Source organism: Scaptodrosophila lebanonensis, unplaced genomic scaffold (genome assembly GCF_003285725.1).
Source record: "Scaptodrosophila lebanonensis strain 11010-0011.00,11010-0021.00 unplaced genomic scaffold, SlebRS2 tig00000150-arrow-arrow-pilon, whole genome shotgun sequence".
NCBI classification, from domain to species: Eukaryota; Metazoa; Arthropoda; class Insecta; order Diptera; family Drosophilidae; genus Scaptodrosophila; species Scaptodrosophila lebanonensis.
In genome coordinates, this window is record NW_022060592.1 from 1,315,513 (window position 1) to 1,334,778 (window position 19,266).

A 19,266-nucleotide genomic window follows, 5' to 3' on the forward strand; every position below is an offset into this window, starting at 1 on the left:
CAGCGATTGTTACCCTTTTCTTAACCACATAGGATCCCGATCCAACTTTTTACGAGAGCTGTGAAACATTTACGATTATTAAACAAGAGTTTCTCTTGGGGATTGGTTCCATCCAGTCCAACAAATCATTTATGTAACATGCTTCTAGGCTTGGTTATCTTGTTATTCATGTGAAATAAATGATTAATTTGATATAAATGTTTTAAATAATAAGTCACTCTATTCCTGAAGTTGTATGAGAGGGACCTTTTAAAACCAATACCAATGTCTAGTAATAAAAGTTATACTTGTAGTTTCTGTCATCACACAAAGTTGTTGAAAACTGAAATGTATGCTTAAGTACTTGTATTTGTGAAGAATTGTGTTCCTGAGTTTCCCACCGCGTGTTGCAATCAACAGGACATATCATGTCATCCCTGTGCTTAACTCATTTGGCAGTGCCCGTGCCTAGGCATTCAATTTGCAACTGTTACCTGCTGCCGTCTGCTTTTTCTGCCTTTGTTCCCTCCTCCGTTCTGTCGTTTTCATCCTCGTCCTTGGCAACAGATAAAAAACTGGCAAAAACATGCACGGCCCAACTACCTATGGCAAGTGATTTCGTAAGTCCTGCTCCTGTCGCACAGCATCCTGCCCCGGTCAACAAATTTTCAACGGAAGCGCAAATTAGCAACGCTGCCTCCGCTTCGACGCACGCGCTTTTTGTTTATGGAGATGGCGACGGCGACGGCGACAGCGACGGCGACATTGACGTCAGCCGCGACTGCGACTCTTAAAAGTGCACGGCGCACTTTTTATGACATCGTAAAAAAATAGCACACATACATTTTTTTCAGGGAAAATTCAGCGAAATGGGCTGCGGCTTTTCACTGCCGGCCTTGACTTGTCGGCTGCGCGAAAAGTTAATTATCAATCATAAACGTGATGAGGGCCGGCCGGCGGGCATATGTTTGTCAGCCAGCCTCTCAAAGCGTTTAAATGTGTTTTTAAAAAAGTAATTAAAAAGTGTGTGTTTTTAATGGGGTCTCGAGGACAACTCAAACTCCTGCAACGAATTCGTGCCGCATGCTAGTTTAAAGTCACCTTCCTGGTCAAGGAAATGTCTGCCACATTTTATGATTTTAAAAAATTTGCTTCATGGTTCGGACACGAATTCGTCTCCAGACTTTGATAGCTTCGAGCAGTAGAGAACACGACTTGGACCGAAAAGTATCTCTTAACTTCACATTTTGCACGAAGTTGTTTATTTATGCCTTTCATATAAACAAGCAATTCTGTCTATATATCAAAAATAATGCAGAGAAACTTATAAAGCACACAGTAAAAGAAAGCCTATTAAATACAATATATCTAATAATGAATACGACTCCTTTAAAGCACAAACACAGAATAATAATGGATAAGAAGAAACATGAGCGATATTTGGCAGATTGACAAGTAAGCGGCTTTGTAATTTTGGGGTAAGAAAAGACAACCTTTATTTTATGAGTACCAGGAAATGCGTACCAGCGGAATTCTGACTCCATATTGTAAGCCCCATCAGAAATAATAACAAACCACATAAAAACGAGTGCCTATCTCTCTCACTGGGTCTTACAAAAAGATAGGGGTCTGAAAAAGCTGAAAGAGCTAAAAGGATTCCCACAATGAGAGTTCGTTCCTACTTATGACTCGGTTCAAATCACGGCAGAACCATCATCGGCAAACTTTTAAGAAATGACTTGCAGTTCTAGTTTTAGTAGTCTTATATTTCAAAATTTGAAGCTTTCGTGTCATGGCCAAATCTGCTGGTCGATTCGCAACATAATATAAATGTGAATCAAACTTTTTATATAAAAAGCATTCTAAAATAACATACATTATATGACAGCTTTATGTTTTAGTGATTATCTGTATCTTTCCGATAGAAGCTTCTAAATCCTCTACAGCAAAACAATAAGACTGTCGTAGCGTTCAGTCATCCATTGATGTTGTTGTAGTGTTTGACAAAATACAAGTATGTCAATAATTTGGAAAAATAGTATGGAACTGTCTGGCGGTTGTTCTTAAAACTAAAAGAGGATTTTTATAGTCTCTTTTTTTTATTAGCAGCTCCAAATTCTCAAACCCACTCTTTTTAGTAATTAAAAAATAAAATTGGAAAATGCAGCGCATGGTTAATTAGCGATTTACCCAACATACACTTACGGACTGCTTATTTTCCATACAAATGGAACGCATTATTAAATTATAGATCCAATTGGGAATGAGTCAAATAAAAATTAATCTTTTGTAAGTACAAATGGAGAATCCGTTAAGTACAAACACACGAAGCGAGTCTGGTACTCTTGGTGTTATATTAAGTTGAATTAATTTTATGCCGTCTACGATTTGATTCGTTTGATTTATTTGTATTTTGATTGTTGACGAATGGCTTAAAAAGGCGGCAATTTTACATTCGCTTGCCTTGAACTTACAAATTGCAAACAAAAATATGCAACCACTGTAAAAGAATGTTGTTGGCAGTTGTCTGCTCATTTCATTAAAAACCCACTATCAACCCCACCAATACTACATCCATAAGTAATATAACGATAAATCAGGCGAGCTGACATTAAATTTAATAAAAAGCTTCTAGTTAATAAAAAAAAAAGAACGATAGAATTGGACAAATAAAATGCAGAAAAGAACTGACAACAACAAGCGGACTCGGAAAATTATAGCATTTTAATAAAGACTCATAAATTGATGTTGCTACAACGACAACAACAACGGCAACAGCGGCAGAAACAGCGGCAGCGGCAGCAGCTGGAACGACAGGGAAAACGGCTTGTAAGATGAGCGCTAAAAATAAATAAAACTATTAATCAGAAAAATTGTGCAGTGCTGAGTTTTCCTTTTCCATGTGGAAAATGAAAAGCTTCGCAACCATAAACAATCCCTAAAACAACTCTTTTTGCCAAGTTAAAAGAAGGAAGAACAAGAAGAAGACAAAGGTGGAAAATAAGAAAAGGCAATGAAAACACCGCCGCTGTTGCCATTCCAGTTACATCTTTGGCAACTGTAGCGCGGTTTTTCAACTGCTGCCAAGAAAAGTCGAGGGGAAAAGTGCAACAGCCACAGCACGAGGAGCGACGGCAACAATAGCAACAGGAAAATGTTTGTGCATCGGGCAAAAATAAGCTCAGAGCAACGCTATGAACGCCTTACCAGCAAGATTCTATGTGTTTGTGCTTGTGTTTGTGTGTGTGAAAAAGGGGGCGGTCGGTTTTGGCCAACAGCGCAATACGGCCGAGACAGAGATGACGTCGACGACATTGCCATAAGAAATGCCTAACAAAGTTAAAACTGTTTGACATACAGATGGTGCATACAGGGTGTTCCAAATATGGGTTTGCATTAAAAACGGTTTAAAAAAGTGGTGTAGTGGAAAATAATTTTGTTCACATTTCTTTGTCAATATTATGAGCTATTATATCTTTTTATATTTAGGCACAAAATAATTTTGTTTTGTTGTAACCATTAGCAGCTATTAACAACGATAAACATTTCAAGGCGGCCATTAAAATAACACCGTGAACTATTGCGTGTGAGAGAGAAACACAAAGAGAGAGTGTGAGAGGGAGGGACGGAGCGCGAGAGCGAGAGCGAGTGAGCAAACGAGTGGAAGAGCGGGTGCGAGCACTGAGCGCCAAGCTGAGCGCAAGACGACGCGAATGCAGAATGAATAATGGCGGTGCCGCAAGACAAATAACCCAGCCTTTTCTTTATGTGCACTCGCTCTCTGGCCGCTGTTGCGCTCTCATTCTAACGCACGCTGCGAATCAGCGCATAAGTGTGTGTGCCTGCTTTGACTAATGGCAAATAAATCTGCCAGTTACGGAGGGGAAATGCGACCATTGTTGTTGCTCTTGCTGCTGCTCAGACGTTTGGCCGCTGGAACGCACAGATAAAAACCGACAATACACACAATGACAACAACAGCAATAACCCGACGCTAGCGCACTTAATTAACAAAAGTTGATGTTTATTTATTTCAACCGTGTTATTATTTATAAATGGCTAAACGGCTTTTATTAACTTGTTGAAAATTAATGTTGGACGTACGAGACACGAATGCAAGGTAAATTGTGGGCAGCAAATCTATTTATGTGCATATGTATTATAATATTAAAAAGCACTTACAAAATGTATCAGTTCTAAAAGTCCGCACGCACTCTTTTTTATGGTTTGATACATATTAATTATTGGTTTATTTATTTTCAGAGCAACGTACGTGCGATTAAAGACATAATATTTGCACACAATTCAAATTATTTGGTTTTACATGAAAGCCTCAAGGATGAAGTGCACTTCCAGTCCATCGGTTTATTTGTAAAGGTTTCATCGTTGTTTAACTAGACATTCAGAATGTTAAAATATTTCGAAAGCACCCGAGTTTTAAATTGTATTATTATTAAATTTAAATTTGTGCTTGTATAACAGCTTTGTATGGTTTAAATACGCATCTAAATAATTTCTAAATCACATCCGATGCCGACACAAACTTTAAATTCTTCTTCTTCTTTTAAATTGCTTTTTGCGCATGTTCCGCAAATTTGCCGCAAAATAAACGGCAACGAAATTGCTCTCAACGTCATGTTACGTCGTATTTTGTATGGTGGCAGGGTAGGAAATTTATCGCACTTGCCGCGCTTTCTTAGGCGGCGCAATAAATCGACGCTCGACGAGCGTGAGTGAGAATGGGGTGTCTGGAGAGCACAAAAATCGAACTATCAAACTATCAGTGAATGCAATTAAAAGAGCTCATTTTTAAACAACATTTCTAAGATGTGGGAGAACTTTATTGGTGTAAATACAGAAAGCAAAAGCCGACAAATAAATAAAGTAACTCGCGATCCGACGCGGCTCAAGCCAATCGATTTATTTATGTGCGCGCCAAAACTCAAAAGAGTGTGTGAGTGTATCACTTGTCTCAATGTGTTCCTGGGTATGAGTGTGAGGAGGCTTTCGCCGCTGTTATTGAGAACTCGCCTTGAGTGGTTTTGCTCAAGCAAAAACAACAAAAGCGGCAACGGCGGCCCAATAAAACACTCATTTATTGCCTCACTTCATCATCATTATTCGTCGCCATCATCTGAGTTCGAATTGTACCCGTATTTGGGTCATTCCATTGGGAATTCAATGGCAGCTTCGCTTGTTTATGTAATATTTTTTACATAAATATTCGTACATATACGAGTGAAGCGAAGACAATTACATAATCACCTCTTGGTTTGGGGTCGGGGTCGCGGTCAGAGGTAGCAAGCACAGTAGAATAAAAGTATGTGCGCTTAGGATTCAATTTTTGTTTTCGTCAATGTAGTCATTTAAATTACAGTCAACACCTCATAAAAACGAATGTTTTTCCACCACACACACTACATGCGTTGCATTTTAATTTATAGACGCACGTACAGACATGCATACATATTTCGATATGTGAGAGGATGTTCCAAACGAAATCCTATTCACATAAGCGCAGGCTAATATGTATACACATATATTTGAATATATGTATGTATTGATGTATGCATGCATGTGTATGTATCTAAACGGGTTTTTATAAATGTTGGGACTGACATTTCGACTGCGTGAGTCGAGTGGCTAATTAAGATCTAACGATCCCAAAGTCAAGGAGCATGCCAAAGCTTAAGCAGCTTAAAGCTTTTCGCAAAACGACTATCGACATTTAATGCTGCTAGTGCCCAACAGATGGCCGTTGCTAAGTAATGGGTCAGTCTGCTTCAAGCACATGTTCATCGAATCAAATACCAAAAATCGAGCGAGTGGGAACTTCTTGTACATGTTTCAAAAGGGAAGATACGAATCGTAGTCAGATGGAATGGCGGCGTCCATAAAGAGAATTGTCTGTCCCTAAGGCCGTGGTATACTGGGCATATACAAGTATTCTACCTCAAACCTAGATCCACCCATGAAGTAAAAATTCTCAATTTATTTTATAGCTGACACAAAATTATTGAAAACTAACAAGTTAAATACCACTTCTTATAATATACAAATATGTATGTAAGTAATGCGATTGGGTTTTTTCTATCGACCACCAATATACTCGTGTACTCGTACGATATAAAAGCGACCCAAAGACCGCTGGGAATTCGCCGAACTACATATGCAAATCGGTGTTAGCAAGTGGAACTTTGTGCAGTGTTTGTTTGTTTGTTTGTGCGTGTGTCTGTCGCAGTCTTTCCATTGTTGTTTTTTTCGCACAAAGTTCTTTGTGCTTCGCTCAGATATCAACATTTAAGCGGGCCACAAATAATAGCAAGCGTATTCCACGGGCCAGCTGTCGTATATTTTTTAAAGATCTTTCCTGTGCCAGTAATTCTTTATCTTTGGCAGTATTTTATAAGCTATCGAAAAAATAAGCTAATTATTTTCTGCCAGTGTAGCAGCGCAGGAGCCAAAAGATGTGGGTGTAACTGTTGTCCCTGTGTTGAAACACTGGGAGACTGTGAGTGCGTATGTGACTGTGTATAGGTGTGTGTGTTTGTGTCTGTGTGTGCTGTGCATGTGTATGTGTGTTGCTGAAGGCACAATGATAAATGTGCCGAGCGAAGGGAAAAAATAGAAATTGGGTGAATAAATAGCCCAGATTCCGTTGAGCAAGCAAAAAAGAGGAGCGAAAGAACGCCGAAAAAGAAGAAGAAGAAGAGAAATTTGAAGCAGGCAACTGGAAACAAACAAAAGTTCGCCTTTGCCATTCGCTGACTGCAAAAGGACAAACGGTTGAGAGCAGTGCGAACAGCACGAAACAGAGAAAAACAATAAAAACAACAAGTAGTGAGTAAAGGACCATTTATCAAATGGCAAAGGAATTTGGTGCGGAAAGCTAACACAGTGTTGTGACCACGGCGACGCAAGCTTACAGGACGCAATGCGTGGCAGAGAGACCTACAGGGAGAGTCTGCTGAGTTTGAGAGAACGGATGAGCACGAAACGATGCCAGAGAGGTCCACACCGGAGGGTACTTTATTTTTGTTGCAACTGGGATTGGAATGGGGAAAAAACACATTCGCTCAACCATTTTCCGTCTATAATGCGGCAAATATTATAATCTAATCGGACATGTGCTTGGGGAAGGGGCGGGTTTCGCGGTAAGCCTGCATCAGCTGGCTACTATTTATGTATAAAGTGTTCTGGCTTAAATTAGTTCGACATTTCGGAATTCACTTGAATTCCCTCTGAAGAGCGCATGACGATCGCGACATTTGTCCTAACCGTATATACTGCACCTATTATACTGCATATGATCGTTCGATTATATACGAGTATATGTGAGATCCGGTTCTGTTCCTAAAATACTGACACTGTTGTTGAGTATTGGAAGTTTTAAATATTGATCATAGCTGTGACAGTTTTTCTGTTTCGCCTGCATGTGGCTCATAGCACTGGGTCATGCTATTATGTATTCCTATATGTAAACCCTGTTCGAAACAATCTGCTAGCACTTCCACCCATCGTCCACACACACACACCCGCAACTCCACAAAGAAATACAACAACAAAATACAGTCGCGACTACAGAGAAGTACATACGAGAATATACACACAATCACACAGGGAAACCGCTACATAAATAAATGATTTTTATATGGCTCTGTGTGTGTCAGAGGCCATGCGTAACAAGGAAAACATGACTGATTATGTAAGCAAATGTGGCGAGGAATATCACACACACGCACACACGCACACACACACACACACACAAGGACGCGCGGGCGTATTTGTGGCTTTTCCTTTTATTCCATTTTTCGGTACTTTGCCGCAGCAGGTTGATTTTCCACGATGTCATGCGTGTGTAGGCACACACACACACACACACACACACGCTCAAACACACACACTCACACACACATACACACACCCCTATTGACAGCGGTACGTTTTATCTGTTGTTGTTGTTGTCGTTTGCTTTGTGCGTGTTTTTGAGAAAGTGGCACAATTTTTATTTTACGGACGCTTAATGTAATAAAGCCCTTCCCAATCCGCATCTCCGCCCCGCCTCCGCCTCCTCCCACGCCTCGACCCAGCCTAAGTCGTCAGCAACAACAAAATGTATTGCCTACAGTTAGCATTTTGGCGATAAAAGGACGTCGACTTCGACGTCGCATGCTACTGCGACTGCGACTGCGACGTCGACGATACGAGGGCAGTGAAGCGCGGCCCACGAGCGGCGGCGCCCCCCGGTAACAAATCTGAGGTTGCCAACCTTGGGGCTCACGCATTTGGTGGATGCGACGTCCTGAGTGGATCTAGATGTGGGTCTGGATTTGGCTGGCCATGTGTGCTCCGTTCGGTGGAGGGGTGGCCCTGCGTCGGGTGCTGTCGGGGGTCAGCGGCCATAAATCAAACCGAAAATTATACGCATTCATCTGCTGAGCTGGCAAAAGAAAAATATCTGCCACATTGCCTGCTGCCTGCTGTCTGCTGACAGCCGCTGGCGTGCCAGGATGGTGGGAGGGAGGTGGCACACGAGCTCTTCCTCTTGCCACGTTGGCAAATGGCGGGAAATATGGGTAACTGTGCAAATTTAATGGCGTACGAAAATCAATAAAGGCACACATTAAGCATCAAGGAAATGTGGGCATCGTTTTTGGTAGCTCAGGTGAAGCAGCGCATGGGACGCATTTGCACATTTGGGGGCATTTTTTTGACAGACCCTCCACTTTCCTTTCGTTTGCGATTCCATTACATTATGCTTAAGCTTAAGAGATTCCGGCTTGCAGTCTCAAATTCTGTGCATCAAAACAAACCATTAGGTTGCAGTTAAATAAAATAGGTGCAAGCGTTCAGTTCGCACTAAATTGTTGATTTCTCAAAAAATAACCGTCGACATTTTTAGCCGTAGTTCCTCTATCCGCGAGACCAATACTGTACAAGTTTCTTGAATGCTTTTGTTTCGTTACCGAGGGGACGGATGAGTTATGAAACCCAAGCTCCAGTCAGACAGAGCATGCCCATATTTATTATTTTTATTTTACCAAATCATGACTTCTTTTTATATATTTTAAAGCTTCTCCTTTATCATGTTTTGAGATCCTGAAATAATGATAATGTTTTGTACACTACCATAATCCATCCATAATGTTTTTAAATGCTGAAAAACTGCCATTTAACATTTGCAGATAATGTATTATCAAGCAAGCACAATCGTTGAAACGAGAGGTCGAAAGTAATTTGCCTTAATTGCAAGAAAGTGGGCTTGGTGGGGTTGGGCTCAGACTTGAATGCGAGTTTTGCACCGCACTTCCAGCCGAGACGAGCTGGCCACCAATTAACTAATTTCCCCAGTCTCTGCGGGGCATTTAAATGGACGAGGTTCGCGCCGGCGACAATTTGCAGTGACGTGTGTGATATAAGGAGGTGTACAGGAGCAGTACTTAGTAAGAAGTTAATCCCGACTGCATGAGGTATTCATACGTGTCCGCCCCACCTGCGAATGAGACGAGTCAACAGAAAAGATAGTTTCTACAAAGTACAGCTCACTCCGGAAGCTAGGAAAGGAGTACCATGGAGTCGTACAACTGAAAGCAAAAACCGATTGTGGAAATATAATGGTGCACTTGTAATTTCAAGTACGAACTCTACGCAAATGTACTTAAGATTTGAGCAAGCGAGATCGAGGAAATCCAAAAAAAGAGTTTTAAAATATGAAACTCGTAAGAATTTCGATCTTTATAATACTTATTAAGGAAAAGCTGTTTCAACATGTTCTCAATATTTTCGGCTATCGTGGACAGTATGGACTGGTCTATAAATATGACGTGTGATTATTAATTATTTATTACTTTAAGAGTGTTAATACGCGATAGCAAAAATAAATTTATATTACTTTAAAGAAATATAAATAATCTTGTGTAGTGAATCAAAACCACGTCAATTAAAATAAATTTTAATTCAAGCTATTTGCATAAGAATTTCGATCTGTCCGTAATTCAAAGACAAATTTGTTCTCTGGGTGTATGCCCCATTTGAGATTTCCTTAACTTCCGGCACTCGTTCCGAGTATAGGTTCGCTGCCCATTAGCCGTTTGCCATAATACTTTGCTGCACGATGTGATTTTAGAATCAGTGTATCTAACTAGTCTTTTCAATAGAACTGAACTCAAAGAAGTAATATTGCCCCACTTGTAAGGCACACAGACATCTCTGTTCAATGTGGCGGCGCTTTCAATCGCCCCATTTCATCTTGCACGGCGAAGTGGCGCCAAAGTTTATCAACAATCCAACAAATTTAGATACTTTATTGCACATTATTATGCTGTTATTCGTTTATTGCGTGCTATTTGCGCTGTGGCGCGCGTCTCCAGAGGGAACGCTGCCAGTCGAAGAATTTTTGCCTCATTTATGCTTTCTTGCCGATTTTTGAAGCACATTACAGACTTGGAATCGCTGAAGTTGGAAATTTCTTTAAATACAATTACAATCTTTTGCCCGACTGCTTGCTTGAGCATTTGTTGCATTCGCTTAGACTGGTCTTATACTGCTGATTAGCAGCACAATATACTTATGTATTTTTGGAGTCTACCACGCCTCCTTCTGCTTTTATGAAACCCTTATCCATCAGGCCAGAGTAAAAAGAATAGAATCAGTGCGCACATATTTTGTGCATAGCATCATATTTTCTTACATAAGCCAAACATTGCACGTGGAATCTAAATACAATTGTCTACTATTGTTTTAAATTCATTTCAATTTTTTCAAATCGGTCAATTCCAAGCAAAGGTATTCGCGAATCAATTTCACTTCAGTACTAGGCTCGCAAGCTGCCTCCTTATTCTTTTTGCCCGAAGTTTGTCTGGGTACAGGGTATTTCACTATAGGGCTTGCTTGACTGTATCGTTCTCTTTTGTTTGCCTAAAAGTTTGTTCCTTAGGTTATGGTTTAAAGATTTAGTAACTAAATCCTAATCCTAATCGATAAAAGCAAAATGCATTGCAAATTTCAAACACCTATGAAAAATGGCACTTTTGAAGTATTCAGCGGAATCTCTTACGCATCTAATGCTATATACCCTTATATGTACATAGAGTATATAATCGGGCGGTTTCCGCTCTCCCAGCCAAAGGTTTCAATCCATCACAAAAATTACCCACAATACATTATTCTAATCAAGTCGGTTTCAATCTATTAGCGCCGGCTTTCAGCCCTTCTCCAGGGTCGCCAGCAGGCAATACAGTCTATACGACATCCGTATATAAAAGTAAATATTACAGCCAGGGAGCTGTGCGAAACCGCATTTTCACAAATCGCTGCCTGGAGTGAGTTTTCTTTATTAATTTTCTAATGGATTTTACGTTTTGTGTTTCTCAGATGATTTGACATTTCAGATAAATATTTATACGCCAGCTCCACAGTGAGGGCGACAGGGAGCTGGATTTGGATTAAGCTTCAATGGGTATATAGCATGTACGAGGAGGTTGTTGCTATTGCCTTCCCTCTTCCGCCCGTTCCCGCACAGTCTGCGAGAAGCCAGGACCTTTTTATAAGTAGACGCAAGCATTGATTTCGATTGGAAAGTGGCATTTAGAAAGTAAAGTTTGTTTATATTTTCCTCCCTATTTGTTCAGTGGCTATAAAAGCGTGTGTGTGTGTGTGTGTGTGTATGTGTGTGTGTGTGTTGCTAAATTATGCTTGGTATAAAATCGCAATAAATATACTATATATACTCATATGTATGGGGAAGGGAGTCACTTTTTGCCGGCTGGTTGAAAGGTTGCATACTTCAAATCAGGAGCTTCGGCCGGCTTTTTAGTTGCCATTTATCGTATGAGTAAGGATATATGGCGCCGGCAACAAAAGCAACAACTACAACAATAACAGGAGCGGCATTCGAATGGGCTGTGAAGTGCACTTGAAGAGCGCAGTTAACAAAACTAAAAACACAAAATTAACAACAATTGAACAATGTTTGCTCTGTGGATGTTCAAGTACCTGCTGCTCCTCAGTTGGGAGTGGAGGGTGGCGGTAAATTATATGTATGTATGGTGTACGAATATTTACAGAATATACAATTGCAATTTAATTGGAGAGTGGTGTGGCTCTGTTTATATACAAGCGTGTTGCTGTGTGACTGTGTATAGAATACTTATATATACATGTAGAGAGAGAGAGAGAGAGAGAGAGAGAGGGAGGGATAAAGAGAGAAAGGTGTAAAAATATTTAAGCATTTTCAATCGTTACTATGTACTTATTTGGGCTGCGTGCTTTGGGGTGATTCCTAGAGTGCAACATGCTGAAAAATTGCTAACAAAATGATACGCTTAGTGGATCGTGAGCCCAGCAGCAGGCTCTCCATTTTCTCGCCCGCCTTTCTTTGCGTGCCAAGTGATAGTTTTGCAAGCAAGTGTCGACCTTTGTGGGTGGTTTTAATTGGGTTAAATAAAAGCTCGGCACCGAGCATATGTCATTTGTGTGTGAGTGCATGTGTGTGTGTGTGTGTGTGTGTGTGCTTGCTTGGTTGATAAACTGAATAATTGGCAATTATTTGGCAAGCTTTATGAACTGGTAATCGCACACTTACAGTAGAGCTTGCTGGTCATCGCAAAATATAGTGCCTTTGTGTGTGTACGTGTATGATGATGATGTGTTCACAAATCTCATGCACATGCTAGACATAAGTAGAATACATACATATGTACATACAATAGTATAGATAGGTGCGTGTAATGAGAGAGAGAATATGATATATGCACTATGTATGTACAGCATTGCACACAATATTTAAGATTTATTTGACTAAAGATTGAGTTAGAGTTTGAATTTTAATCGGTCTTTACCTCCAGTTCGGCAAGTGCGCTCCTCACCCGGCTAGTGCTGCTTCTCATTGACTTTTACTGATACTGATACGGATACGGATATTGATACTGACACGGAACTCAAGAGGATGCATATGCGCAATAACAACAACAGCAACAACAGAACACAACAAAAACACAAAATAGAAAGAAGCTCGTTTGGTTGGGTAGTGGAGGACACGTGGTGGGCTGAAGAAATCGGATTTTTTGTTTTTGGCATTTTGGAGGATAAAAATGTCACCGAATTTGATACGTGGTCGTCAAAACGAATCGATTGCTTTTGTTTCAAATTTCAGAGGCGGAAAGTATGTGTTCAAAAATCAAAAGGCGGCACAAACCGTTCTGGTAAGTGCATGTGCCATGGCTTGAGAATGTACGAGTGTTGGATTGTATGGTGTAGGTAGAAGGGTTCGCAACCAAGAAAAAAGCACAGATAAAATGAAACAATGCGGTATCTGCGTTGTGGAACATAAAATTACAAACTAAAAACTAAGGTTACACGAATAAATAACAAAAATTGTACTTACCTAGCCAGTCTGGAAGAAGTGATCCCGCAAGAGATTCTGAGTATCTCTTACCTGCAAGGAATAGAAAAATATCGTCAATAAAGATCATTGGGGCAACTAGAACCTCATCTGAAGCCTAACAAATAAAGTTAGTGGTTATTTAAAACTTGAAAAAATAATTGATAGCTGAGCATTATTTACTTCAAACTTAACTTAAAATATATAATATAAATAAACTGGATTATTAAAACTCAAAATAAGAAAGATGGTTAGTTTTAGTTTCTAGTATTATTTTGTATGTAAATGGCAAATTTAAATAGTTTATTCACCAATTTATGCAAACTTAAAGTCGAGGAAAAAGCAAAGCAAAACCAAATCAAAACCAAAAATGTTTTCATCTGTATATTTTGAAAATTTCCACTTTATTGTAAAGTAAATCAAAAGGTTTTCGAAACTCCATTCCTCTGGACATAGCCTGAAACGGGGATTCCAGAGTAACCCAATTCCTTACGGGAGACACCTGTCTTGGTGTTTTTTTTTTTTTGGTATATAGTAATATCGCAGGATCATGCAGGAGTTATAACCCATAAATTTTGCATGTTCTGTGTAGGAAACCATGAAAAACACGTGACTCGCCACCCCGCCAACAAGCTTTTTATAGTATTTTCAGCTTCGCATGCATTCTGCCTTAGCATCTTTATATGCATGTAAATATCCATGGTAAATCATAATTTTAAGCTTAGATGCCAGACCATCACTAACGTCGACTGCTGTCGTGGACCTCCGCAGCCCCCGACACAGCACGCAGCTCAAAGCTTTCCTCTAATGCTAATCTAATAACTTTAGCCGCCAGAATTTATTTGTTTTAACAGCCGCGCACAAAATTATGCACAAAGCACGCCAGGACACACACCCTACCTGCCGCGCAGAGCCCTATCCCTCCTCCATGCCACTTCCCGAATCGAGTGCTGGCTTGAGGAAGTTGTGGCGCGTCAGGTGCGCGCATTAAGACATATTCCTGCACCACTGTCCGCGCCCCTACGCAATATCTGCCCCGGCACTCTAGTAAATTTTGTCTAAAGTTTTAAATAATAGAAAACGACACGACGCACTTTGCGAAAAGTTGAAACATGCAAAATTTGCATAAATAACAGCTTAATGCAACTTGACGCTCCGAAAAATGGTGGCGGCACATGATGAATTGGGCGTAGCGGGGAGTGGGCGAGTGAAGTAGAAGTAGAAGAGTAAATAAATAGGCTCTGGTAAGGGAAGAGGACACAGGTGGGGCCACAGCCGTAGCAAAGGCATTGGCACGGTAATAATTGTTGCTCTAATAAGTCTTTAGATTGGCTAAAACCGCCTTCTTATAATCTAACGAATCGGTCAATGTATATGGTACTAGAAATCGTTCTTAAGAAGATTTAATAACATCAACTATATACATCAACACTGACACTACTGATAATGGCAAATAAGTAAAAATACATTTTTTTGAATAAATTCGTGGCTCATTAGAGGCAAATAGTACGAATATTTGTTGCAAGCTCCTAGGATTACGCGAGTACCTTTAGTACAAATCAAATTTCTCAATAGTTGAAAGCAGCTTGCTTGCAACGAATACCGTTCTATCTACAAGGTGCCTTCCAAAGTAAGCAGGACTTTATCTTCAAATGCATTTCCGGTGCCAAGTCGGGCGAACGCTGGGTGTAATTGAAGGTTGGGGGCGAATTGTGGTCAAAAAATCAGTCTCAAGTGTGGTCCGATGAGACGAATGGTTCGGCAAAATCCGATGAATCGTTGATCTGGAGATATTTAATTCTGCTTCCACTCATTTCATCCACACGACCTTTCTTGAATCGCATATTTCACTGAAAGACTCTGGATTAGATTAGACAACTATCAATACAAACTTATTTCATCTATTGGAACGTTTAAATCAGAAATTACTATTTATTTGTATTTTTTAATTTACCGATAGTACAGTTTTATTCTATTCATCCGATAGTTATGAACCAACGCATCATTTTGTGTATGTGGGGTATTAAAAATTTGTATTTTGAAAAGGTCAGCTTGTATATACATATGTATATAGTATAAAGAAGAATGTATATTGCAGTTTTCATAGGACTCCTATGCTGGGTTGAAGGAAGAGATCGATAGAGATCAATCGAACAATCTAAGATGGAGGCTCCTTCGGATCTTTCAATACTTAATAAATGTGCGATTGGAGTACTAAAGAAGTCCGGAGCTGCCGAAAAGGTTTTTCTTTTACTTCTTAGGAAACTAGACTTTGGAAAAAGGCGCCACTTACATCTATTTGTACGGATTAGTGCGTTCAAGGTTTTAACACTCAATCACAAGTTCGCGGCAAATTCGTGCATTGGAGCGCGTTTGTCCGAAAACATTTTGGTTGCTTTTATTTTTGAGACGTTCTGTTTAATTTGGATCCCACCTTGTGATTCTGGTAATTGGGCACCATTTGGGATTCGCTCAGCGTTGAACAAATACACGTATGAATCCCATATGCAACAGACCTTGGGGCACAATTACGTAACTTCATATGAAATGACGTGCAATGCTGCCCTTCCCCTTGACCACCTGTTGGAGCTGTCCTTTAATTCGCAGACTTCAACCCTCGGCATCCGCAGCAAAAACAGTTGGCGTCAAAAATGGGCGACGTGTGTTTGCGTTGTGTGTGTGTGTGTGTGGCTGTTTTTCTCGGCGTGCCTGCCGCTGCCTTTTTGTATGCAAATAAATCAAAGAGCGCCCGTCATATGTCGCATTTTAATGGAGGCGCGCAGTCATGTGTGTGTATGAGTCGAGGGAGGTACGCCGGGGAGTGGCTGCAACATATCTCACGCTATTTGTCATGCCTTTAGATACTTTTACTTTAAAATAAATTGCAAACTCTTTTGGGTGGCGCTCGAATTGTTGCTGTTGTTGTGGTTGCTCTCGTTATTTGTTTTTCGCTTAGTTGGCGCGACATTTTTGCATCATAGCCCAAGTCCCGCCACCAACACCAGCACGAACGCCAATTCCAAAAGCGCTGCCATAGCCTGAGCCGTGTGATATTTTATAATGAAAATCCTCTTTTGATATACAATTGCATGCCATATCAGTCTGTGTATCTATGATTGTGTGAGTCTCTCTGTGTGTGTGTGTGTGTGTGTTCTTTAGCGAGTGTAAAGTGCATGCGCCAAAATGCACCCAATTTTCACATTCGACTAAATTTATACCATTTGGGATTTTCGAAACGAAATAAATTCGCCAATGAAACAAGCCAATAAATAAATTAAATTAATGACCCCGAGCGTAATGGTTGCGTACAATTTTCTACTCTCCCTTCTCCACCCCGACAGAGGCCAACAGCAGTCAATGGGTTAAAGGCCTAAAACGTGCTATTGCAGCTAGCAGCTTACTTCAACTGTTCATAAAATTAGCTTAAGTAACGTATTCAGCTAAAGGGCCGCCCCAGCCCCTTACCCACGAACCCCCTTCACCACCTATTGTGTTGTTCTGCTCTTCCAAGCGTGAGAGCAGAGTCCCCTCAGTTGGATTTATTATTTTTACAAGATAAATGCAACATTTTACATTGAAATTTACGGACGTGTGGAGAAAAATAGCAACAACTTAGTGAAAAGGTTCCACAGTGGGCTTAATTTTGCCATATTGCCCCAAAATTAAATTCAGTTAGGGTTCAAAAAACTCACCTGCAATTGTTAACTTTGATCAAAATACTACTATTTCTTAAATAGACAACGACAACTGTTGGATTCAAATAACAATTTTGCCGTGTTGTGAAATACATTTAATTCTATTTTTTTTATAATTTTCCCAATCTAAAATGGTTTCAAAGACACAGTTGCGGCTGAATTAACCAACCCATGGAATTTAATTTTCCTCTTGAGACACACATGTCAATTTGAATAGAAATACTTCATAGACTATTTGAAATCAATCCCTTATATTATCCGTGGATTGCCAGTTCACGATGCCAATTATCAACAAAGAGGAAGTAATGCGCTGTCTAGCCATTTCAACACTTAACTGACTGACATTTGTTTCCCTCCTTTCTTTTCTATTCCCTCATATAAGAAAAGTGAATTTGCTAAGGAACATCAAATTTGTCAAACTTTTACTTTTAGAAATATGGTACCTTATTTAGGAGAATTAGAGAAATCCTGTTGATATTACGAAGGGGAAAGGTACTCGTTTCATCAACCGGTCTTTAGGGTAATGGTTGCTAAAACGAGGACAATTTTTGAAAATATTTGTCTATTATTAAATGATTTGCTGGTCTATGAGACCAGGTTTATATACTTGTATGACTCTGCATAGTCCCATCCAAATGTTGGCCACTGTGCACCGTGAATAAATTTTGTGTAGCCAAGGCAATGCCTTGGTCACCACCAACAACAAAAAAGGAACAACCGTTTGGTCATTTTCGATAAAACACATTTAAACATATGAAAATCCTTTGAACAAGGACAGCAGCACACGAGCAACCGACCAAACGACCAACCGACCAGCCAACCAACCAACTGACTTTCCGTTCGGACTGCCCCATTGAACCCCACAACTCAACTCGTTCCGCAAGCCAGCCTCACCCTTGCACGGCCTCAAGCAAATTCCCGGACTCACTTGAGTGTGTAATTGTGTATTTATTTGCGTTATTTGACAAAATATCAACAAGCGCAATCAATCCTCAGCAGTCAGCAGTCAACGTTAGCCCCGGATCCGGCCCTCCTCCGGTCTTTACCAGCTTGGCAATGAAAATTGCAAATGCTGCCATATGTCTCCCTCCCACTTCCCACTTTCCACTTTCCACTTGCCACTGCACGGCCGAGTTGGTTGGCAAGTGGGAATCCATTTAAATTAAAGCAGAGCTGTATTCGAAAGGGCATAAATATCATTGTGTGTGTGTGTGTGTGTGCGTTTCTGTGTGTGTGTGTGAGTGTGTATGTTCGAGCCCCGATGTCTTTGCGAACTTTCAATTTGAACTGAATTCAAATTCAACCCTACGACGATATTTCCAGTTCCCAGACCACGACCCGGACCCAGTCCTAGGCCATAAAATCGACATTTTTCTATTGTTGCTGTCGTTGTTGCTCCTACGCTCGCCGAACTTTTGCTCAATTTTCGCACAAATTTAGAGACTTGCCCAGCCAGTTCAATTGTATCTTATGCAAATTTTCGTAAATTAAACAAAATCTTTGGAAACAGAAAAATAAGTTTCGACTTTATATACGAAAGTTGTGTATCGAACTTAAGTTATTAGGCTGGGCTCCAGCTACTACAGAACTACAGAGTCGTCTGCCCAGGCAGATGGGATGAATGCGCGGGGAGGGGAGGGGGGAAACATACGCAGTAGCAGCAGCAGTTGCTGAAATGCTGCGACTACGCACATGAACTCACTGAATACAGTAGACGCTCGCGAACAAGAACCACGCGCCTGGTGAGTCGTAAAAAACCTGAATTATAATAGCTGAAATTTTTGTATTGTGGAATAAGTTTCTCGTCACATCGAATAATTAACCATCAAGTGGAAAACTTCGAAATACTCCTGTCGTACCTATGTATGTCGTACCTATCAATCTAAACCTTCTAAAAAACAGACAGATAAGTTCTAACCGGAAGTAATGCCAAATTAAGGTTAAAAAGCGAAAAGTATTGCGGGAGCTCTGGTAAGTCGGGAGAGTGCGAGAAAGAGGAATATTACAAAATACACTTGTACTGCCGACACATATAAGCTATCTGTGTGCAATATTTGGTGTCCCTAAATCTTAGAGCGTCTGATATCTAGGTGGTTCCATGGACGAATGGACAGAATATATGTATATACTTGTACTCTATGGGGTCAGCCACTCCTCCTGGCACATCCACTGTTCAATCTGCAGACCCCTAATATACTCTTGTACTATTCC

General features: G+C 40.4%; 1 protein-coding gene across 5 annotated transcripts in view; it reads right to left on the reverse strand.

Annotated features, from left to right (window-relative positions):
• LOC115629446 (homeotic protein ultrabithorax) overlaps nucleotides 1-19,266 on the reverse strand; it is a 106,963-nt gene that overhangs the window by 57,668 nt on the left and 30,029 nt on the right. For 3 of the 5 annotated variants that reach the window (XM_030525905.1, XM_030525903.1, XM_030525904.1), the window contains one exon: nucleotides 13,364-13,414. The exons of 1 other annotated variant lie outside the window; for it this stretch is intronic. In XM_030525905.1, coding sequence (XP_030381765.1) covers nucleotides 13,364-13,414 — 51 coding nt within the window. Of the gene's footprint in view, nucleotides 1-1,010; nucleotides 1,034-13,363; nucleotides 13,415-19,266 lie in introns of all 5 variants that reach the window. One more of the 5 variants, XM_030525906.1, reaches the window with a different exon arrangement.